This window comes from Acomys russatus, chromosome 25, assembly GCF_903995435.1.
Source record: "Acomys russatus chromosome 25, mAcoRus1.1, whole genome shotgun sequence".
Lineage (NCBI taxonomy): Eukaryota > Metazoa > Chordata > Mammalia > Rodentia > Muridae > Acomys > Acomys russatus.
This window is the reverse complement of record NC_067161.1, coordinates 9,507,914-9,532,044: the sequence shown is the minus strand read 5'-3', so window position 1 is coordinate 9,532,044 and position 24,131 is coordinate 9,507,914. Positions and strand designations below refer to the sequence as shown.

Sequence of the window (24,131 nt, the reverse complement as noted above, 5' to 3'; positions counted from 1 at the left end):
CAGTTGGTCTTGTGCCTTCCTAGCATGCAGGAAGCCCTGTGTTCCATCCCCAGCTCAGCATGAACTGTGCCTAGTGGCCTGTACCCATAATCCCACTACCGGAAGATGAAGACTGAGAAATCAAGGTCATCCTTGACTATGGGATACAATGCCACCCTGGTATACATGACACTCTGTCTTAAACATAAATTAAAAACCACACTGTCAGCCTCCCTGCTCGGCTCAGATCCCATAGCTGGGTTGGTTTGAGCAAGTATAGACACCAACACTGAACTTAAGCCAAGGCTACACAGTCATGACCTTCTACTAGAAAAAAACTGACCACAGGGATAACAGCTCTCCCACCCCAGCAGTCTTGCTGCCCTGGACCCCTTCTCCCTAGAAAGCTGACAGGGATAACTTGGCAAGCAAGGCAAATCGGGCAGACCTGGAGACGGTGGCGATGGAGCTAACTGAGATGGCCCAGAGCATGCTGCTGAAGATCACAACCAATGAGAGTGACTGGAAGAAATCTCTGAAACATCTCAGGAAGGACCTGAACACGAAGGTGAGCCTGTCATTTGTTCATTTGTGACTCAATGAGTACCTTGGTGTACCACACCTGGGGAATGTATGCAGGGAGTCCTGGCCCTGAGTTCCTTGCTGGGTAAGCAGTGAGCCAAACAGATGTCTCTCCCCTGACTGTCTTTGTGGGGACATGTTCATCAAAGAAAGGACACAAATCAATGCAAAGTCACAACCTGTAGCATTCCACAGAACAGCTGGCCTGTGCTTCTCTTGCCTCAGTGGGGCTGATTCTAAAGCTGGGCTGGCAGTGTGACCCAAGTAGGGATTATTTTATAACTCCCTGTACTCAGAGGTGTGGGTGGTATGCTGCACACCTGTAATCCCAGCACTCAGGAGAGTCACAAGTTCAAGTCGAGCTCAGGCTACAGAGTCTGGAAGTCAGCTAAAGTAATAATATAGCAAGACCCTGTCTTATAGAGAAAAGGAAATGGGGTTCAGAATAGGCATATCCTAGGGACAGAAAGTAGCTTACTAGTCACCAGGGGATGAGGACTTGGGAGGAAACAGGGTTGACTGGTAATGGGGTTTCTTTGGAGAGTGAATAGATGTTCTAAAATGTTCTGAAGCAAGGTGTAAGAGGTGTGAGGCTGCAATTTCAGCCCTTCTGATGCTGAGGCAGGAAGACTGTGGTTCCAGGCCAGACTCAGCTGCGTAGTGAGGCACCGCCTTAAAGGAAGTAATACCCCACCCCTACCTAGTTGGTTGCAGCACTTGGGAGAATGGGCCTACACCTCTCCCAGGAAGCCAGGACAGCCAGGGCTATACAGAGAAACTCTGTCTCCAGTTCTAAAAAAGAAACAAACAAACAAGAAATAATAAATTTGCTGGATATGGTGGTGCATCCTTTAATTCCAGCAGTTGGGAGACAGAAGCAAGCAGATCTGTGAAAGACAGCTCTGTAGAGAGACTCTGATTAGTAGTAGTAGAGACTCTGATCAGTAGTAGTAGTAGCAGCAGCAGCAGCAATAATAATAATAATAATAATAATAATAATAATAATAATAATAATAATAATAATAAAAGATTGTGATGATTCTATGCTTTGTGAGTATAGTAAAGCAACTGTCCAGTTTACATGCCAAGCTCTCCATAAATATTTCTCAGATGTGGGAAAGTCAGGGCATGGGGTTCACTGGAGAAATAGGTCCAACCTACAGCCCTGCATATGAGCTAACAGTAGGTTTAGAGGCAGGACCTGGTGGCATTTCTTGCAATGGCTACTGGGAATCTCGCTTTGCAACTCCCTCTGCTAACAGCACCCACAAAGGCATAAATTAAATGGTTCTCCCTTTCTTGAGTCCCTCGCTGTCTCTGGAGAGATGGCTCAACCCTTAAGAGCACTGTCTGTGAGTGCTGGAGAGATGGCTCAGAGGTTAAGAGGACAGGCGACTACTCTTCCAGAGGTCCTGAGTTCAATTACCAGCAACCATATAGTGGCTCACAAGCATCTGTAATGAGATCTAGTGCCCTCTTCTGGCATGCAGGTGTACATGCAGGCAGAACACTGTAATACATAATCAAATAAATCTTAAAAAAAAAAAAAAAAAAAAAAAAAAGAGCACTGTCTGCTCTTCCAGAAGTCCTGAGTTCAATTCCCAGCAACCACAGGGTGGCTCGCAACTATCTTTAATGTGATCTGATGCCCTCTTCTGGCCTGGAGATGTACTACATGAGATAGAGCGCTCACATTAATAAATAAATCTGTGTGATGACTGCAGGTTGATGCAGTGCGCTAACTGTTGGACTTCTTTCTTCCCTGTGATGGCAGCTAGTCCAGAGTGATCTGAATAGCCTGAAGAGGGACATAGAAGAGGTCTGGAAGTTGGTCCGGAAGCTTCTGCTAGAAGGCCTGCGATTTGACCCCGACAGTGCAGCAGGCTTTAAGAAGTGAGTATGCTGAGGGTGGCAATGCTGACACTGCTGCCAACAGAAGGATGCCTAGACTTGCAGACCTTGGCTATAGGGATGAGGGCAGGGAGGGTGGCAAGGAGCAGAGTGCTTCCAGTATTCTCTTCAAAGGAGGAAACTGAGCCGGGTGTGGTGGCACACGCCTGTAATCCCAGCACTCGGGAGGCAGAGGCAGGTGGATCGCTGTGAGTTCGAGGCCAGCCTGGTCTACAAAGCTAGCCCAGGACAGCCAAGGCTAACACAGAGAGACTCTGTCTCGAAAAACAAAAACAAAAACAAAAACAAACAAAGGAGGAAACTGAGGCTCAGAGAGAGGAAGGAAACTGGGATAAGCCCACACAACTGGGAGACCAATCTGGAGACTGAGTCAGAGCCAGTGGTTCCTGTCCCCAGGCAGTCAGGCTTGTCATTAGCTTCCACTTCCTTCCTTCTTCCATGGCCTTTTTGCTAGTGGAGGGACTGTTGTGATGTGTTACGCCTGCGCCTGTATGGGTGGGAAACGACAGCGCTCTGTCCCGGGGCCACAGGCGCACAGGGGCTTGGGGGACTTAAGCTCATCCCATCCCCAGCCTTGCTAAGCCCTGACCACTGACCTCCTTGTCCTGCAGGAAACTGTTTGAGCGGGTGAAGTGCATCTCCTGTGACCGACCTGTGGAGATGATGACTAGCCCGTGAGTACCAGTAGGCACCCTCCAGGGTTCTGGGGGTCCAGTGAGACCGTGAAGGCCCACCGTCACCTGTATACACCCCAACACTGCTCTGTGGGCCTCCAGCACGCACAGCTGTTCCATATGCACACATGCATACTTACCTATGTACATACTCATCTTGCTATACTGGCTCTATAGCCACCATAACCTGCCCCCCTTACTGGTCGCCTAGATGAGGAAGGAGGTCTTCTCTCTCACCTTTAACACCACTAGCCAGGGCTTTGTCCCAGAGACTGAGTCAGAGCCACAAAAATCAAAATAGGTCTGGGGAGTGGTGGCACATGTGTTTAATCCCAACACTCGGGAGGCAGAGGCAGGTGGATCACTGTGAGTTCGAGGCCAGCCTGGTCTACAAAGCGAGTCCAGGACAGCCAGAGATACACAGAGAAACCCTGTCTTGAAAAACAAAACAAACAAAAAAATCAAAATGGGGAGAGGGCTCACTGAAGGAAAGCAGGGATTTGTTAGTTCTGAGTCCATTACTATGAAGTCCAAGCTGGCCTCAGAACTTGCAGTCCTCCTGTGTCATTGTCCTCAGCGTTGGGATTTCAGGAGCACATCTTTTTTTTTTTTTTTTTTGGTTTTTTGAGACAGGGTTTCTCTGTGTAGTCTTGGCTGTCCTGGACTCGCTTTGTAGACCAGGCTGGCCTCGAACTCACAGCGATCCGCCTGCCTCTGCCTCCCGAGTGCTGGGATTAAAGGCGTGCGCCACCACGCCCGGCTCCAGGAGCACATCTTTATCCCAACTTCTTGCCCTTACTTTGAGACTGTTGTAAAGGGTGGTTTAGTTTCCTGCAGCACTGCAGTTTTCCAGCCCACTGCTTAGTCCCCCAAAGGCATCCCCAGTGCCCTTAGTAGTCACTTCTTATTGCCACCCCCTATTAGCCCAGGAAGCAGTTGGATTCCCCTTTCCAGATATTTCCTGTAAATGGGATTGAACAATCGGTGACTTTTGGTGTCTGGCTTCTTTACTGAGCTTAATACCCGTGAGATTCCTCCAGGTTGTAGCAGAAATTGATGCTTCACTCCTGCTATGGCTAATGAATATTACTGTATGGGCAGAAAACCTTTTGTCCACTCATCAGCTGGTGGGCACTGGTGGGCTGTTGCCTTCCAGCTGTTGTGGCCATTGCTCTATATTTACTTGGGCACCAGTTTCCACTGTTTGGAGAACAAACCTAGGAGTGAAAGCTTTGGGTCATCTAGTGACTCTGTGAGATGCCAGTGACCAGTCCCGGACTGCTGGATCTCTGCAGTGCTCCAGCTTGGAGACCCACAAAGCTGCCACAGCCCCAACACCAGCAGGGAGCTGGAGGCCTTCCACCAGACTGCCCTTTCACACCACAGGATGGTGCTGTGGTTTTGTTGATGGTAATAAGGAGATAGAAAAGGCTGGGGAGCTGAGGCGTGTTCACAGCAATTCATGCTGACCGAATTGTAGAACGCTGGTTCAATAGAACATTCCTGGTGAGGAACCAGAAAACTGCCAACTGTGTGGAAGGCTCTAAGGACTAATGTGACCAAGAATCTAGTTGTTACATCTTATCTGAACTGTGTTAATTAGCCACTTGTAGCCACTGCTTACTATACTGGACAGCACAGCTGTGGAAGAATGTTAATGACTTGGGAAAATGATAAGTGAGATCACACCATATGTATGTGATTTTTCCATTTTCTTTAAGAAAAACATATAAATATGGAAAGATATTGGAAGGATATTAATGTCAGAGTCTGTCCCAGGTCATGGCACTTCTTTGTCCCATTCTCTGTTTTATTTTAAATAGAGGTCAGTGTTTCACTGCAGCTTACCACCTACATAAAGAACACCTCTTCAAGTGTATGGCCACAGCTCAGGTGGAGAAGTGGGGCAGGCCCAGCTCCTTGGAAGATTGTTCTGGGTTTCCTTATTTTTGTTTCCTTATGGAGGCCGAATACACAGGGTATAACCTTAGCCATTTGCAGTGGGCTCCCACAGTCAGTGTGTCCATAATATGCAGCCTCTATGCTCTCTGGTGCCCTTTGCCATGCCCCTTCCAAGCGGGGTCTCCCCTCCGTGTGCCTATAGCTCCTGGCAAACACCTATCTGTAACATATCTCTAGGAGTCCCCTCCTTTGGTTTTTGATTATTTATTTCTTATTTATTACAGGAGACAAGGCCTTCTACATAGCCCAAGGTGGCCTTAGGTTTGACCTCAGTATGTACTAATAGTGCAGGCTGACTTTGAACTTGTTATCCTCCTGCCTCAGTCTCCCAAGTGCTAGGATTATAGGGGTGCACTTTATATTCAGAGCAGTGTTTGTATCTTCCTGCTTTGTATGTGGGCTTTGGGCTGTGAGCTGCAGACAGACAGTTTGGGAGGGTAGAAAGTAGCACACTTCCTCTCTCCAGGCCTGGGAGTCTGGAGCACTCTGCTGGCCACATGCACCTCCCCCAGCCTGGTCCCTTCTGCTTCCACAGACAGCTGATCACCATCCGCAACACCCATGGGCTACCACGAATGAGGCCAGCCAGCGCCAACAGCTACGAGTATCTGCAGCGGCAGCTGATGAGGTGAGGGCCGTGCCAACCCCCACCCTCAGAGAGGCCCAAGACCCCTCCCCTGCAGAGACTTCCCTTCCATGCAAGTGCCAAAGAGTGCCCGGGATGCCCACCTGGGAGGTGGTGGTGTGGCTGACAAACACACAGAGGACAACGGAGGAGAGGAACCAACATTTGTATTGGCACCTACTGTGGGCCGGAACTTACCTGGGTCCTGTAGCAGAGGTAGCTACTCAGGAGACTGAGGCAAAAGTATCTAAGGGCTTCCTAGGCTACAGAGTGAAACCTTGTCTCAAAAGAAAAAGAGTGAAAGTGCCGGGGCTATAGCTCAGGGATAGTGTTTGCCTGGGATCAGTCCCCAACACTGCTGAATGGATGTGGGTGTCCAAGTAGGAAGGCTTATAACCTCTGGAAGCTATGGTTAACATGCTTGTTTCCTTGTGGGTACCTGTGGTTCTCTGGGAGCCCTTGCCGAAGCCTTGCTGGGTCACATGACTTCCTTTGGGAGTGTGTTCCATTACTATCCCACTCACAGTTGAAGAGACAGACTATGTGACCTGCCCAAGACCATGGCTAGTGAGTGGCTGGGGGGCCTTACCTGCCATCATTTTTCCCACTCAACCTAGCTGGCTACCTGAACCCTAGCTCCATTTCCTTAATCCTTGGTGCTAGGGCTCCTGCCAGGGCCCAGCCCGTGTGATCTTCTGGTCTTGAGTGAGGCTATTATGGTGGGGGGAATGAACAACTGAGTGCTAGCCGCCACCATAGGAAGGATGAACAGCCTATGCTGGCTCACCTAGTCTGTGCCTGACCGCTGGAGCCCATGGTAAGAGCGTGTGCCTGGCAAGGCCAGAAGAGGGCCCCAGGTGTGGTTGGTTCAGGGACGGGAGAATGGATTATCCCCCCCGCCCCCCAGAACCCTTTGTGTCTGTGTTTGCTCACCACGATCCAGGCCTGCCTGCTGTACTGGCCACCTTCCTTGATACTGTCCAGAGCCTTGGGGCCTGTGTTGGGCTCCTCTGTGATAGAGGGGTCCCCATGTGGCTGTTGACCTTCTGCCCTGTCCAGGGAACAGCAGCAGCAGCTGCATTTCCAGAACTTTGGAGTCCATGAGCAGGGTCTGGGCTTACAGAACGACTGGGGTGATGGGCCTCGAAATGAGACCACCTTCAAGCACAAGTCACACGAACTATCAACAGTCTACCCTTATGGGGGGCCTGAGACGGTGGACTATGACACTGTGAGTCTGGCTGTGCCTTCCACCCACAGAAGCTGGAAACCAGCATACCCAGCCCCAGGTGTGGGATGAGGCCCTGAGCTGTGGGCACCTTGAGCAGGCTGTGTTCTGGCTGTGGGCATCTGTGTGTATCAAGAGAAAGGGATGACAGTGGAGACCTTGACTCGGAACTTGGGTCATCTTACAGGCGGAGGTGGACATCCTGGGAGTGGACGGGGTCCTATACAAAGGCCGAATGAACAGCCAGTTTGGGACTCGGACTGGGGAGAAGGACCTGGCAGGTGAGGAGCACCGGTGTTTGCTGGGATCTAGCTCTGCTGGCCAGAACAAGGGGGTAGGCGCGCAGGTGGACTGAGGCCTGGTGCTGGCCCTGGTTGACAAGCCCTCAGTTACTTGCACAAGTACAGTTCCCATTATGTACCAGGCACCAGGCAAGAGCGAGAAGCAAAAGTGATGAACGGCCCCCTGTGGGCCACTGGGCAGGTGGGTGTAGCCTGTAAGCATGTAACAGAAGGCAAGAATCCCTGGTGACAGAGGTAACTAACCTGAGCCAGACATGTTGCATACTCCTTTTTCTTTTGTTTGTTTGTTTTCAAGATAGGGTTTCTCTGTGTAGCCCTAGCTGTCCTGAAACTCACTCTGTAGACCAGGCTGGCCTCAAACTCCCAGAGATCAGCCTGCCTGTACTTTATGAATGTGGGGATTAAAATCGTGGCACACACCTTTAATCCCAGCAGACGCAGGTAGGTCTGAGTCCGAGGCCAGCCTAACCCCAAGATTCTTGATTTCTCCAGTGGGTGTGTAATACAATAATTAAAAGACAGAGCTTCTCTGAACACCCCCTGGGATGATTTCCTCTGGGGAGGATCTGTCTAAAGCAGCACTTACACCAAGTGTGATGCAGGATCCGGAGGGCTTCTACCCATAGGACTCCCATGGGCTGCCTGAGGACCAGAGTACTGAGTCCAGACATGCAGACAAGAAGATTGGTTCTTAATGATGTGCTAGAGAGAGGACACGCCCCACAGCAGCTGCCAGAGTGACCCACCACACCCCAGGGCGCCAAAGCCACAGGACCGCTTCCCCAGATCTGAGGGTTGAAGTCCTAAATCACAGTGTAGGCTGTGCTCTCCTCAGAGCTGCTGCCCAGAGTCTCTCCCTGTCCCTGCCAGCTCCTGTGGCTGCTGGAGCCTCTTTTTTTGTTTTGTTTTGTTTTTTGAGATAGAGTTTCCCTGTGTAGCCTTGGCTGTCCTGGACTCACTTTGTAGACCAGGCTGGCCTTGAATTCACAGCGATCCACCTGCCCCTGCCTCCCGAGTGCTGGGATTAAAGGCGTGTGCCACCACCACCCAGCTGGAGCCTCTTGACAGGGACCAGAACAGTCCAGCTGCCACAGCTGCTGCCTCCTCTTCCCCTTTTCAGTTCCTTCCCTTCTGACTCTTGCGAGGACACTTGTCACTGGACTTCGGGCTTTTGTAGCCTAGGGTCATCCTAGTTCAAGACCTGAAATTACACCTGCAAAGATCTTTTTGTAGCAATAAGGTCACTTCCATACGTTCCACGAAACACACCTTTTAGGAGTTCACCATGCAGTTCACTCACAGGTCCCAAACTATTTCCAAGGGAGTAGAATAGCATCTCCCATGCCCTCTGCCCAGGCAGGAAGTGACTGCTCAGCAAGCACATTGCAGATGAGATGGGTGGGGCCTCAGGGATAACTGAAGTAGGCCAGCTAATGTTTGATGAGCCCTACCTCTGTGCCAGGCCCTCCAGAATCCTTGCCCATAGCAACCAGGTGAGGCCTTTCACAAACAAGGGAGGTCTCCTTGCTGTGAAGCAGTCTCAGGAGACTGGACCAGTAGGGAGACCCTTAAGGAGGCCCTTAATCCCATCCCCATCACTGTCTACAGGGGTTGAGGGAGGGGCTTTTCTCTCAGTGGGTGGCCTAATAAATCAGAGTTTGAATTGAGACAAGCTCAGCAGTTTTACCTTGCTTGGATCTCACCAGAGTGAAAAGTCTGGCCTGGTGTAGAAGCCAGAGCACTAGATGGGCCCCCAGCTATTCAGATCTTTTCTCCTCAGCCGTGAAGGTGTCATGTCCTGCAGTTCAAAACATGAATGACCGTGTGCACGCGGGATCCTCACTTGCTCCGGGCTACCCTCGTGAGTACCTGACCCGCCTACGGTTCTGGCAGACTTGCCAGTTTCTCCTGGCCCTTCCCTATTTCCCTCACCTCTAACCCCGCCTTACTCATCTTTCCCCTTTTGCCTGCTCAGGTCACTTCCTGGCAGGCACCTTCTCTCCTGCCAGGAAAAAAGGCGTCAGGGCCTCCAGCTGCTTTAGGCTTCTGTGTTCCCTTTCGAGGGAGTTTCATGGCTTGTGCCTGTTCCACAGAGGTTTCCCTGGCTGCAGAGGTGGCCAGGAGCCAATCTGAGAGGACTGAGCCCTTGAGCTTCCCTCATTCATATCTCTGGCCCGCTAGAGGCGCCATTAAGTTCACTCACAGAGCACCTCCTGCTGTCTGTCTTCTGGTTCTTGTCCTGGTTCAGCAGCATGTGCTGTTTTCCTTGTCAGAGACGGGGTAGTTGAGGCTCAGCCAAGATGCCTGAGCCCAGACTCTAAGCCCCTACCCCAGGGGCACCACTCTACTCTACCACCCATGAGTTACATGTTTCAGTCACCCTTGAGAAAGTGCTCAGGACTAGGACCAGAGAGGTGCAGTGGCCATCTCTGCTGTGGCTCACAATGTACCTCCAGTCTCCAGCTTCTGTTCCTGGGAGGTGGGGGTGAGGGGACAGGGGACTGGATGGGGCGGACTCCATCAGGCCAGAAGCTTCAAGAAATGTTGGAACACAACGTGGGTTTCTCCTGCTTCATCTCCAGCCTTGGGTCCCCGTACCAGCATCAGCTCTTTACATTCTGCCACAACTTTGGCTCAGCCGCCATCCCTGCCACTGGTACCACAGCTACCGCCACTGATTCCAGTCTCAAGGGATACCCAAGAGGGCCCTGGATCTAACAAGCACTTGAAATCTCTGCGGCAGGAGCACACCAACCCGTGAGACCCAAGCTTGTGAGCCAACTACCATGGGGTCCCCTTCACTCTAAGAAACCTGGAACAGATCCAGGAAAGGGTGCAGGGATCCTAGATACAGAGGATGCATGTTGACTCGGTGTTTTAACTGTGTATCTAAAATACAAACCACACAGTCCTTTCTAGCCAATGTTTTCATGGATAACATAGCTTCTGAGTGAGGTTTTTCACAGAGCCAACTGAATTTCTTTTCTCTCTCTCTCTCTCTCTTCTTTTGGTTTTTAGAGACAGGGTTTCTCGGTGTGGCCTTGGTTGTCCTAGACTCACTTTGGAGACCAGGCTGGCCTTGAACTCACAGCAATCCATCTGCCTCCGAGTCCTGGGATTAAAGGCGTGCACCACCACACCAGGCCCAACTGAATTTCTTTTTTTTTTTTTTTTAACAGGGTTTCTCTGTGTAGCCTTGGCCATCCTGGACTCACTTTGTAGACCAGGCTGGCCTCGAACTCACAGCGATCCGCCTGCCTCTGCCTCCCGAGTGCTGGAATTAAAGGCGTGCGCCACCACGCCCGGCTCCAACTGAATTTCTTAAGCGATTTCCCCAATAGCACAAAGCAGTTCTAAAACAGTCTCCTTTGGGTTGGCAGAGTGCTGGCCTAGCATGTAAATCCTGAGTTTGAGCCCCCTGGCACCATAGAGGCTAGTATGGTGGCACACACTGGCAATACCAGCACGTCAGTGGTAAAGGCCAAGAGCACCCTCAGCTACATAGTGAGTTCACAGATAGCCTGGAATACATCAAAAACAAAAATCCCTTTCCTTGGCATTTTGCTTAATATATCATCAAGATTAGCGTCTTCCTCCTTGAGTTTTCCTTAGAGCCATTAACTTTCCCATGGGAAGCAAATTCTCTGTGAATTATTTTTATTTCCTGTGATCATTTCTACCAGTGACCATTATTATGAATTGAACTGTTTGTCTGTGTACTATGCTGTAATGTAAACTTGTGTGTATGGCGTGCTCGAGTGCGCACACACACATACACACACAGAGGAATGCGCATGCCCTGTGCATGTACTGAGGCTACAGTACTGGGGTTACAGGCGTGTACAAGACCACACCCACCTTCTTACATGGGTTCTAGGTATTTGAGCTCAGTTCCTCATACCTACACAGCAAGCACTGTTACTTGTTAAGGTATTTCTTTGGCTCTACTTATTTCTGAGATGGAGTTTCATGTATCTTAGGCGAGCTTTGAACTCACTCTGTAGCTGAGAATGACCTTGACCTGGTGATAATTCAGTGTCTACCACCCAAATGTTGTGGGTGTGCTGCTGTACCAAATTTCTGCAGCAGGGGAATCAAACCAAGGACTTTGGAATGTTTGACAGGCGCTATAGCAACTGAACCACGTCTTCAGTCCCCGTGACCTCCCCCCCCCCCCAGACAGGGTTTCCCTGTGTAACCTTGACTATCCTAGAACTCACTCTGTAGACCAGGCTGTCTGCCTCGGCCTCCCGAGTGCTGGGATTAAAGGCGTGCGCCACCACTGCCCGGCCCCATCGTTTATGTGTTAACTAACCCACAGGAAGAGTGGTGTGGCACTGTGGGTACCCTCCAAGGCTGGGGACCTACCCAGGCCTAGCAGGTTCACATCCCACGCACTTGGTGGAATGCACCTGAAGTCCCATTTCCCTGTGGCGATTAGTGACTAGCTTTGGGGCATGAAGTGGAGGTGCAAATGCAGCCAGCTCCTCTGGGTGCTCAAGCTGGGCTATTCCTTCCAGGGACATTTCTCTCCCTCATGTTGTTCTTTTGTCTCCACTCCTCTCCCTTTTCTCCTGCTGAGAGTTCCACCCTATTTCACAGGCACAACTTTGCTGAGCACATGTACCAGGCATGGCTGCTGCTCCACCGCAGACGGTTCTGGCTGAGTGGGAAGCTTGGGTGGTGGTGGTGGGTGGAAGGCACTTCCCAAGAGAGCTGGGGGCCGGGGGACCTTGGCAGGGAGGAAATAAATGCTTGGCTTGGGAGGCCATCAGTGTGTGGGGCAATGTATGCTTGTCTGTTTCCAATGTTCTCTCTGGCCTCTTGTCAATATCAGCATATTGCCCGAGGCCAGCCCCAGCCAACTCACCTTTTCTTTTTGCAAAGGTGTCCAAAGGAGGCCAGGCCAGTCCCAACCCAGGTGACTAATTTATCTATGCCTCCCTGGGTTCCCTACCCCCATACCACAGGTATTTTTTGGCATTTTCTGGCCAGAATAAAATCTTATTCCTGGGGCTGGAGAGATGGCTCAGTGGTTAAGAGCACTGACTGCTCTTCTGAAGGACCCAGGTTCAATTCCCAGCACCCACATGGCACTCACAACTGTCTGTAACTCCAAGATCTGGCACCCTCACACAGACACACATGCAGGCAAAACACCAATGCACATACGATAAAAAAAAAAACAACTTACTCCTTTTGGATTTTAGAGAAGGGGGTTGCCCTGCCTGGAGCTGCCTATATCCAGTGGCCTTGCTCTCTTTCCACATGAGTGGGCCTTGATGGCCCCTCCTTTGGCCACTGAGGTCAGCCTCCCAGTGCCCCATCTGTAACACGATTTGCAGAGACTTGCAATCTGTTCACCACCACAGCGACCACATTCCCTGAGCTGCTTCTACCCTGTAGACCATGGGGCTCCACAGGCTTAGGGTCACACAGCCCTGTAGCTACTTGGTGCTGTACGACCTCTCCTCCACTGCATGTTGCTGGGGAAGTGGGGTCCAGGCTGTGCCTGTGCACGTGTCCCTGGCATGTGGACCTCCACGAGCTTCCCCTGGTCCTCAAAGAGGGCACTGCCCTCCTCACAAACTCCTATCTAAGTCCCCAACTGGTCACTTCACCATGCCCTTCTGAGGCTCCTCTGCAGGGTTGAGAACCTCAATGGGCAGCACTTGAGCTGGTCCCTCAGCCCAGGGAGGGGACAAGCCCCCACTCCTGCAGGCCAATCTCCATCCTTCGACTCTGGAACAAGTTGTTGGGAACTCAACTTCAAAGACAGGCCTGCCCAAGAGTGCAAGACCTGCAGGTTGGAGGCTGGGAGCCAGGATGGCTGTGCACACCTGTAATGCTAGCACGTGGCAAGTAGAGGCTGCAGTATTAGAAGATCAAGGTCATCCTCAGCTACATAAAGTTCAAGGCCAGCCTGGGCTACCTAAGACCCTGTCTAAAAATACAAGGGACTGGAGAATTGGCTCAGTGGTTAAGAGCACTGACTATTGAGCCAGGCCGGCATGATGGCTCAGGCCTTTAATCTCAGCACTCAGGAGGCAGAGGCAGGCAGATCACTGTGAGTTCAAGGCCAGCTTGGTCTACAAAGCGAGTCCAGGACAGCCAAGATAACATAGAGAAACTTTGTCTGGGGGGAGAGGGGGAAGGGCACTGGCTGTTCCAGAGGACTCAGGTGTGGTTCCCAGTATCCACGGGGTTCACACCCATCTGCAATTCCAGAGGAATTGATCTGGCCTCAGGCATGCGTGTGGTGCACATACACACCCAGTCAAAAACACTCTGCCACATGTAAAGAAAATAAAGAACAAAGAGGTGAACTGGGACAGTGCGAGGCAGGGAGCGGAGCTGCACATGGGCAGCCAGCACAGAAAGGGGTATCTTTGCAGGGCATGGGATCCACCTGGATGTGCTGCTAAAGCAAGGCAGACGTCACTCAGTGACCACCCTACACCACGAAGCCCAGCTCCACGGTGCTGAGTGGACAGTCACGAATTTCCTCCATGTCTAAGACCACAAATCCATTAACCTAAGGTGTAAGTTACTGACAAATGTCTGCCTTGAGAAGAGCCACCACGAGTGCTTAAGGCTAAGTTAAGAGCTGTGTGGTGGTGCATGCCTTTAATCCCAGCACTTGGGAGGCAGAGGCAGGCGGATCTCAGTGAGTTCGAGGCCAGCCTGGTCTACAAAGTGAGTCCAGGACAGCCAAAGTCACACAGAGTAACCCTATCTCAAAAAAAAAAAAAAAAAAAAAAAAAAAAAAAAGCTGCAAGGTAGAAGCTCCTGTGCTAGACACAGATTCCATGTGCTGACCCCTAACATACCATGTTGGCTAGCTCTAGGCATTGAGTCCCAAATCACATTGCCAGAGTAGTTTCCCTCTTCTCACCTACCTTGCTTTACCAGAATCCACACAGAATGACTATAGCAGAAGTTACAGTAACTGGTCAGGTGAGCAGAGCAGGACTTTTGCCACTGGTCCCCAGCACTTTGCATGTAGTCAGAGATACGGCTTTGCCATCCTGAGCCAGCTCCACCCTTGTCCATCTCAAGAGGACTCAGCACCTCCTACCCCTCTAAAGAACCATTTTTAAGGCTCATTTGGGGTACATACTGTGCCTAAACATATGCAGTAGCCACAAACTGAGACCTTTCCAAACACAGGAACTGGAAATGGCATTCTATCTAAAGATCTTCCTATTTCCCAACCCAGGAGGCCTCCCCACATCAGAAGACCCCAGTCAAAGGATTCATCTGTCCTCTGCTGGGCAGAGACTGCTGTGAAAAGCCCCTTAGAGACTGTTAGGACAATAGCCAGCATTGGGGACAGTGTGGTTCTCTGGGTGGGTCATGGTGTATGCTCAAAGAACCTTGGCTGGGCCACTGGGCAGACCCTGGGGATGCTGAGCAGCCCAAGGTGTGGCCCCACATCTAAGACTCTCAAAGAACAAGTTTTTCTCTCTGTTGGAAGGAGCCCTGGCAGCTCAGACTCTGTTCGCCAGCAGTGCCCTCTGCCTATCTGTGCTTTGACTCTGCAATTGCTGAGTGAAAAGCAAGGTCCGTGTCAGGGGCTGGCTGATCTCAAGACAGTAGCTGGAAATGGTTTTCAGAGCTACCTATTGTAGACAACGAAATGGAGAGGACGAACCTGGCAGAAGTGGGCCAGGCTGTGTCCCTAGTGTGACAGCCACTCCCGCCACTTGTGTGTAGCCTTGAGGTAATTTGGGTCACATATTCCAGTTTTCCAAGACAAGTCAGAAGTAAGGCTTTTTACGTTAAACCTCTTGACCTTAAAATGCTGACATAGTTAGCAAAACAGGCAACAGTGTGAGTATGTCTGAAGGCTCATAAGGCCTGTGGTAACTGCCCTCCTCCGCAGTCATAGGAAGGGCACAGCCACCGACTGTCAAAGCCAGGTTTTTCCTTATTCCTGTATGTTACAATATTCTCTGGGAATCTGACACATAGCTTGAAACACATTCTTTAAAACAACCTCATGGACGCAAATGGCCTTTTTAAAGAGTGGAGTTGTGAAAATCACAGATACCAGTCATTTGGGCTCTAACAGGCTGGTTTTTGCTGTTATTCTGAGACAGGGTCTCCTGCATCCCAGGCTTACTTTCAGCTCCAAATATAGCTGAGGATGACCTAGAACTTCTGAACCTCCAGCTTCCACACTCTGGAGCTGGGAGGTGACAGGTGTGTTCTCATGCCTGACCAGCTCATGCAGTGCTAGGGATCACAGCCAGGGCCTCCTGTGGGCTAGGCAAGCACTCTTCTGACTCTGCCCCATCACGAGCCCACGGGCTAGTTTCCGTTGTTGCTCAGGCTGCTTGCGATGAGGCACTGCCAAGGATGGCTTACAACTAGGTTTGTTCTGAACTTCGCTCCTTTGCTCTTTAGCCAACCCCTGAACACAGATCATTGTTGATCTTTCTGCTTCTCGGCTTCCGGGTGTGGGCTAAGCTATGGAGGGTCCAGGGTTTGTGTTACAGTATCACCAGCCACACCTGGCTCTCCCAAGTTAGTCCTGACAGGGACCAGTGCTAGAAGTACGGTTGGCGGGGCTTGTGTTTCCACTGGGAAATGAGTTCCTAGGCCCCAGCTCCAGCTGTGTTCCAGGGTACCACCTGCGGGAGAGCTCCAGCATCCTACAAACCCAGGTATCAGACTAGGACCCTCACCCTGTGCAGGTCCAGAGAGGCTGCGATCTAGGGTGTTTGACAAGCACTTAAAAATGAGTAAAATGACTCAGCCCTGTAACTCCAGCATTTAGGAGGTCTGTTCAGTTCAAGGCTAGCCTGAACCACACAGTAAGACCCTGCTTCAAAACAAACAAAAATTCAAGCAGTCAACATACTCTCATCTTTCTACCAGTCTGGAGACCAGGAGCCTGTCGGCTGTGTGCTCAGCTGCTGCATCAGAACCACCAGGCAGTAGGACTGTGTATTTTTAGTAACACCTTTTAAGTATAATTGGCACACTGGAAAAGCTCACCTTTTCCAAGTGTAAACGGAATGGCTGTTACGGTAGGAAAGGGATCACTGCTGTCTGCCTGCTGCTACTCCACACTGACGGAGACAGGCTGGAAACCTGGGGTCTGTTTAGGCTGGGCAGCTAGGCATGTACACCAAGTGACTAGCAATGGCCGTCTCCAGGAGGAATGTCAGCAGTGTCTGCAGGTTTTGATCCAGTGGGTGGGCTTCTAGAACGCTGGGCGCTGCACTGTATATAGGATAGCCCTCATTGTAGGGACACTCGCCGTCTAGATGTTAGCTGTGCTGAGCCTAAAAAGTCCCTTCTACCTTAATGTGTGTAACCACTTGAGACCCCCAAGCCCATCTCCTGATTTGCACAGCCTCTTCAAACAGCTAGGCTTGAGGACAGCCTCAGTTCCAGGATGTTAGGTATTTTATAGGGTACTTCTTAAAATTTAAGTGTCAGCCTGGCAGTGGTGGCACACACCGTTAATCCCAGCACTTGGGACGCAGAGGCAGGCGGATCTCTGGGTTTGAGGTCAGCCTGGTCTACAGAGCGAGTCCAGGACTGTCCAGGACACCACCAGGGGAAGTGGTAAATAGCTTTCATTGTGTATTCTGTAGCAGGGCTCCTGTTAGATTCTGACTTGGCCATGGGCTGAGCACTGAGCCATGTAGGGAACAAGCTCTAGGCTGGTGCTGTTTTCCACTTTTCTGTAAAACACTGTATCAAGTAGGATGGATATGGTCCACCCCGGCCACCCAGGGACTGCCAGGCATTTAACCCATTTACCACTGGACCACTCACTACATCATGTGGCCCAGATGGCCACACTACATGGTGGGTGGTCCTCAGATCAGAGCCCTCCCCCCAACAGTTTCCTACCACCCCTGAATTGAGAAAGGTGTAAAATAAGACTCCTTCCTTCCCTTCCCGCCTCATCCTCCCCCTCCTGATAGACATCCTGGTTGGTATGGGAGCCCCATTAGGAGGCTGGGCTAAAGGTCCAAGAAGACCCATGTGAAGCCCAAGCAGACAGGTAAAAGCCCTATTCAATCAGGGCGAAGACCCACCCATCTCATCAGGAAAGGGGTTAAATAAGAGGTGAGATCCTGGGAACAAAGGCCAGGAAACTTAGCAGGGATAGCCTCTGGTAGGTAAGATGATTTCAGACCATGTAGACAGACAGCAAGAGACAGGAGTATGGAGCTAGGAGAGAGTGCAGTGGCTTATTCAGCTTAGCACCCCCTTCCAGAGCCAGCCAGCAACACCCAGGATATACGAGGCAAGACCACAGAACCTGGTGGTTTGGAATTCTTCTCTTTTGTTAAAAGGGGGTAGTAAATGGGGACCAGGTACCCCTGGGCTCTGGGGAAGAGGCATGCAGGGAACCCCAGCAGGCAGGGGCTGGGGCTGGGTAGAAGAGTCCTGGAGTTTCCCATAATCCTTTGCAGGAAACAGCAATGCTGGCAGAAAAGTGGAGTGAGGCAGGGCCTTTCAGAAGGCAGGGTGGTGGGCCAAGGGGCTTGGGGCTCACTCTAACATGCAAAGTCCAGGTGCCCCATAAACGCGGTTGCTTTTGAAGAGCGACATACATATAATTACATAGACACAGCTACACGCACACATGCGGAGAAGGCTCTGCATTCCCAAGGGTGGGGATCTAGGCCTACTGGCCCCAAGACAGGAGTCAGCCATGCCTCTGCCACCAAGTGATTTTCTGAAACACTCCAGGTGGTGCAGCCAAGCAGGCGAGTCTTCGGTTGGGTGGTCTCCAAGGTGCTGCCCACCAGGCACCCAAGCCACTTTAGTCAAATCCATGCGAGCTGGGGGTGCCTGTGCTGTGAATTTGCGTGCGTGCAGCTGTGCACGCTGGCACATGACTGCCTGGCTAGAGTCCAGTCTCTCCCCTCCAGGGCTCTGGGATATAGGGGTGCAGACAGAGGAGGGGTGAAGGGGCCCACGGAGACATCCTCTCCCCCACCCCACGGGGTTCTGGCCTCCGGGAGGGGGGAGGGGCCTCCCTTATCTCTCTGCCTCCATGGCAGGGTGGGCTCTTGGTTCTGAGGTGGCCTGTTGGGGGGCCAGAGGAGGCCAGTCTGAAGCTGGGGAAGGGGGTGCCGGAGTCCACAGTGGCGGCTGCGGCTGGTGGTGCTGTGGGCCTCCTGGGGGCGAGGCTGCAGTTGGCCAGCTGGGTGTTGTGAAGCTGCCAGTGGCATGGGGGAAGTGCGGTGGGGGTGATGTGGCCGACGTGGCCATTGGGCTGCCGCTGCTGCCTCCACCGTGAAAGCTTTCGGAGGCCTTGAGACGGGAGAACATGGTGAGGGCATCAGGGAAGTTGGGGGGCGTGGCAGGGGTATTGGCGGGAGTGCACATCTGTGGGGGAAGAAAGGACACATGGAAGACTGAGCACCCGTTTTTGTTAGGGCCTTTGCTGCCTCTAAAAAGGAGGCACATGCCCAGAAGTTATTGGGAGTCACCTGGGCTGCATCTGGCTCCAGTAGGCCATCACCCAGGGAACAGCTCACAGGCAAAGGCATCAAGATGGGTTGGTCTGGCTTCATGGAGACCATACCACTGGCACAATGCCTGCTGCCTTGGGTGTGAGGCTTCCTAGCCTGTGGTCAGCATGGCAGCCTTGGCTGACTGCCTGGCGGGAGGTGAGCTCCAAGGGCCAGTGTTCTCCAGGTTCCACAGGGCCCAGATTGCCCACACCCCTGCCGACAGACCTACCTCATGCAAGGATTCCCCCTACCCACAGCGCACCACCTCACTAGGTGTAGCCAAGAAGTTCAGCCTCCCCTTGCCCAGACTGGGAGCCACCAGTGTTTTCATTTTTGGGTCTCCAGGGGACACTTACCATCTGGTGGTGGTGACTGTAGGGGATGTTGGTCTCCTGGAAAAAGGCGCTGAGGGCTGTCTGCAGGGAGAAAAGGTTGTGCTTACCCTCCAAGACCTGTCCATCACAGTGGGACAGTGAGCTGAGGTCTTGCAGTGTCTGTGACCACCATCCAACGAGGTGCTGTGGAACTCACAGCAGGCTGGATGGGTAGTGAAGACCGTGACAGCATTGTTCGCCACCAGCCAGGTACCTGTGGCTTACCCAGCCCCTGCCTCCAACCCATGGCACTGTCGTCGTAGCTTTTCTGGCTTTATCATGGCCTGGCTCTGTCACCTCAATGGGTGGCAAATCCCCATACTCCCTGAGCCTCCATATCCTCGTATGTGAGCCAGGGAGATACAAGGAGTGAGTCTCAGCCTAGGGTGAAAATGTGCTTCTTTGCAAAACTGCCCTCTCTGGAGGGATGCCCCTAACGTGGAGCAAGTGTGACCCAGCAGCTGAAGCCTGCTCCCATGATAGTTTATGCGACAATTCCGTAGCCACCTGTTGTTAGCTGGTTCCAAGCTAGAGCCTCTCCAAGTAGGGCTCTTATCGAAACAGGGGCGCCTCAGGAACCCTAGAAGCTAGAATGAGTGTCATCAATTTTTTTTTATTTTTTGAGACAGGGTTTCTCTGTGTAGTCTTGGCTGTCCTGGACTTCTTTTGTAGACCAGGCTGGCCTCGAACTCACAGCAATCTGCCTGCCTCTGCCTCCCAAGTGCTAGGATTAAAGGCCTGTGCCACCACCGCCCAGTGGGTGTCATCAATTTTACAGACAGGAAAACTGAGGATGAAGTAACTTCCTTAAGACTCTTGGCTAGCATGAGGTGGGAACAAGATCAGAACCCTGGACTAACTCTCAGGACTAGCCAGAACGTGGTGAAAAAGGATCTGACATGAGCCGTGTGTCACAAGGGGAGGGAGCTCTAAAGTGGCCTCAGGGAATTTAAGGGATGATGTTTGTACTGACCATGTCCTGCCTTGGCCCCCTTTAAGAAAAGAGGAAACTGGATGCTTGTGCTGGGTGAGGGGTCCTGAGGAGCCAGCCTTGCAGCATTATTACTCTTCAGCCGGGTAATCCAGCCTAGAGGCAGCAGGACTCCAAGCCCCTGCCTCCCCAACATAGCAAAACCCCAACCTGACTCCCAGGGCTTGCTCTTTATTTGTCTTCAGATATATTCAAATCTGGGACTTTCCTGTTGGATATACCCTGCACCAGTGGTGCTGGACCTGGGATAAACCTGGTGTCACTCAAGAACCCCAGGCAGGGGAGACCCCAACATGACAACTGTCCTCTAAAGGCCACTAAGTTCTCCAATGAAAAATATCTGCCCAGCTACACAGAGGTGCCACCCCCCCAGCCTCTGCTCCCATTAGCACCTGAATCTGAGAATGTGACCCAGAAACACTGCCTGGAGCATTCTGCCAACCAGGAGGTGGGGAGGAGGGTAACCATGAGGAACCCCTCACTCCTAGGCAGATGCCTCAGGCCAAGGGGAGTTCACAGCCTGTTCTTCATCTTATGTATGGTGACCCCTAGGCTCTGCAAGCTGAGAACAGAGTCTACCCTGTGTCAGTCAGAGCCCGTTTCCAAGGCTGCAGGAAGTCTCTGCTCTTCACGGGGACAGTTTCCCCTAACTTTCGTGGCCATATATTTTAGTCCACTCCCTACAGCCTGTCCCACACTGATAAATGGACTGAGAGTCCTCCACACAGCTCATTTCCCATGGGACATGGCCTGCCCAGCCGTAGGCTAGGCCCTGCAAGCACAGCCACTGGGCTCCAGCAACTGCCATGAATGTGGTTTTACAAGTTTTACCACGTCCAGCCCCAGAGAACAGGGCAGATTAAGATTGCTGCAGAGTTGAGGAGTGGAGCACTTCCCTGGGGTGGGGCTGCAGGGGGAGGGGATAGAGGGCAGACCATTCAAGGCCTTAGAGACCAACAGGGATGTGGAGGCTGAGGCCAGACAGTGAAGCCTCCCCTTTCCTGCTTAGGGACTTGGGCCTGAAAGTCTGGTAGGAAGGGGGTAAGCAGAGCAAAGGCTTAATGTACAGAGCTGGAAAGGCTACGATCTTCCCAGGTTGGGAGCTTGGGGTCTTCAACTGGGCACAGACTACTAGACTGGCTCTGGCCGTGATCTCATCTGTGAGGGACACGGCTCCAAGTCCTCTGGACTCATCTCTAGATGCCCACAAGGAGTGAATCTGGGGTTTTAAGTTAGAGAATAAGAGGCATCTGAGGAACACAAAAGACTGGGCTCACTATTTTACAGGTCAAGAGAAACCTGGGCGTAGGTGGGAGCCAGACTGGCATTCCCAGCTCCTGTCTAGAATGCCCTAAAATTAGTGAGCCGTATACAGCACACCATCCCAAGGTATAGGATCTTCTGGCAGGCCCGAGGACACCCAGGCCTTCATAGGGATCCCACCCCGGCCACACCATTGGAGTGGGCCAACACATAGACAGACACATCCTCCTGATTTAGTCTGAGGATCCTGCACACTACCCATACACTCCATGCTGTATGTGTACACACACCGCACCATAACCAGCATGGCCACCATCCTATCCACAAACCTCCACCTATGTACACACTGTTCACACACCAAACACGACACAAGGGTATCAGACACGCATTCGGGCCGGACTGCGAGTCCGTACATGCGCTCACATGCCCACAACCTTCGATGAGCCTTGCTGACGCCCAAGAGCCGTGCGTGCGTAAATACAAATGCACAGGTACGTGTGCGCACACGCCGCAAGCCGCCCACCAGGCACACCGACCCCGGGACCGTTCGCTTGGAGCGACTTAGCCTCCGGCACGGCCCTGGACGTCCTACAGGCGGCCGTCTGTTTCGCCCTCAGCCGTTACCGGGACTAAAGGGTGGGGGAGGAGGGCTTCCCTGTCCTGATCGCGGGGTCCCCGGGGCAGCCTCGTTTCCGGGGCTCGGGCCTGGCCGTCGGTGAAGCCTGCAGCCCACAGCCCGGCACATGTCCACGCCGCCCGAGCCCGTCCTCGTACGCACCTCGAACTGCCAGTGGGCCGCTTGCAGCAGTTGCTTCGCTTGGTCGGCCGCACAGCCCGCCGTCAGCACGAACTGGTTGATCATGACCTGGTGTTTGAGCTCGTCCATGTTCACGGACATGGCGCCGCCGCGCAGCCCGCTTTGGCCTCCCTGCGCGCTCGCCTCACGCGTCCACCATTAGCGAGCCGGCCCCGGCTAATACAAATATTTACTGTGCGCTCTGACTCACCGCGCCTCACTGCCCCGCGGCCGGCGGAGCATGCTGGGATGTGTAGTCCGCGACGCCCCCGCCGAACGGACCGAGGAGGCGCACGGACGCTCTCTTCCTAGCGGATCTCAGTGGGGGCGCGCAATCCCAGCCCCAGGTTGTAATGTGAAGTTGGGGGGGGGGGGAGTGCGGCACAAGTTTGCCGCGTCACGGGGCCCCGGAGGTCCTGCAGCCGGCTGTGCTTAGCATCACAGGGTTAGTAGACGCACTCTTAGGGGACTCCCCGAAAGCTCTGGCCCACTCCACCGCCCTAGGCTGCAAGAAGACTCCGAAAGTCCTGAGACTTAGAACGCTCGGTGAAGCAGAGCATCTGCCTTTCGTGGCGCTGCTCTAAGTCACCACCTCCGGGAAGCCTTCCGTAGCTCGCAAGGCATCCTCGCCTGACTCTAGGCCTGTCGAGCAGTAGAAGCGTGTAGAAAAAAAAAAGCCCCTGGTAGACTGACCAGGCTAGTGGCCTCTGCAGCACTGGACTCCCTTCCCCTTCGGTTCCCACTTTCTCCCACGCGAAAAAGAAAAACGCCCAGCCGCAGCCAGGGAGCACCAGGACCGCGCGGAGCGCGTAACAGAGCGGCCAAGACTGCCATTCCCAGAGTGCCCCGGTTTATTTGCATCTTACTGTCGGGGTGACGTCACCTGAGTGAGGCCGCGACTGTACCAATGGGCCGCCACGGGGTGTTAGGACCTGGCCATATAAGGTAAACAAAGCTGGCCGCCCAATGAGGCGGTGGCGGCGGGGGTGGGGGGCGGGCGCGTCACGTGGCGTGGGGGCGGGGTCGAGGTGTAGGGTGTTGCAGGCCGTGTTTACACCCCTGCACATGCCGCTTCCGGTTGACGTCGCGGGTGGGAGAGTGGCAGGGCGGAAGCGGGAAGTCGCCCAGAGGCTGGGGAAAGGGGGCTGGCGTTGTTCCCAGGGCTGAGTGACGTTGTCGGGGTTCTTTGCTCACCCTGGCACCTGCTACAGTAGAACCAAGCGGGATGGGGGCGTTAGGTCAGATGTCCACGAACAAATGCGGCATTCATAACACGGACACCGCCCCCCGCCCCAAGGATGTGAGCGCAGGCCCTGGGAGCAAAATACCGGCTGCGGAGACATTTTTTATATACCTCATCCCTTGTTCTCCGCTAAGACCGCTGTGGCCGTAAAGCTGTGGGGCCCAGTGGATGCCTGGGGGAAGTTGGGGAGCTCTCCGATTGGGTGTCCGGAGAAGATGGGAGGCAAGTGGGCAGGGACTGAAAGGTCCCCTTATGACAGTACAGGGAGAAAAAAGGGAGTAGGGAAACTCGGGGGACTCTGAGAGAGCTCCCAAGTTTATATTATGGTTAGCAGCGGGACAGATGAGCCCCTTTGCTAGGCATCTTTCCCATGTGTCCACAGGAAATAGGATATTTTAGTCTCTTTGCTGCCTTGGGGGGAGAATGGAGTATTCTTTGCAAAGTAACAGTAGCAAAATATTTTTGCCCTTGCTGAGAACATGGCCTTATCCCTAGGAACTACCATGCATGCGCATTATTGTAGGCAAAGGCAGCACCGGGAAACCACACAAGAGGCAGCTCCGGTTCCGTTGTTGCCATGGAGACTGCAACAGAGCCTGAAAGAAGGTGGGCAGGTTGGTAGCCAGACAGACCTGGATGGCATTTTTGGACTGCTGTTTCCTCAAGTTCCTCTCCTGTGTGGGAGCTCTCCTAGCTGTACTGTGTGGGACGG

At 52.7% G+C, this 24,131-nt stretch overlaps 2 protein-coding genes across 2 annotated transcripts in view; one reads left to right on the top strand and one right to left on the bottom strand.

The window, feature by feature from the left end:
- The window catches only part of C25H16orf96 (chromosome 25 C16orf96 homolog), a 28,295-nt gene extending 18,040 nt beyond the window's left edge, over positions 1 to 10,255 (top strand). The window contains exons 8-15 of the mRNA XM_051168105.1: positions 383 to 547; positions 2,336 to 2,454; positions 3,084 to 3,146; positions 5,644 to 5,736; positions 6,793 to 6,964; positions 7,149 to 7,242; positions 9,044 to 9,124; positions 9,846 to 10,255. Of these exons, the coding sequence (XP_051024062.1) occupies positions 383 to 547; positions 2,336 to 2,454; positions 3,084 to 3,146; positions 5,644 to 5,736; positions 6,793 to 6,964; positions 7,149 to 7,242; positions 9,044 to 9,124; positions 9,846 to 10,024 (966 nt within the window). The 3' untranslated portion in view covers positions 10,025 to 10,255. The remainder of the gene's footprint in view (positions 1 to 382; positions 548 to 2,335; positions 2,455 to 3,083; positions 3,147 to 5,643; positions 5,737 to 6,792; positions 6,965 to 7,148; positions 7,243 to 9,043; positions 9,125 to 9,845) is intronic.
- A 7,297-nt stretch (positions 10,256 to 17,552) lies between these two features.
- On the bottom strand, positions 17,553 to 22,542 carry Ubald1 (UBA like domain containing 1). The gene is made up of 3 exons (XM_051167594.1): positions 22,159 to 22,542; positions 19,109 to 19,168; positions 17,553 to 18,624 (listed from the first exon to the last, which is right to left on the bottom strand). The coding sequence occupies exons 1-3, from the start codon at positions 22,276 to 22,278 to the stop codon at positions 18,274 to 18,276; spliced, it is 531 nt and encodes a 176-aa protein (XP_051023551.1). The 5' UTR covers positions 22,279 to 22,542; the 3' UTR covers positions 17,553 to 18,273.
- Positions 22,543 to 24,131: the final 1,589 nt, after the last annotated feature.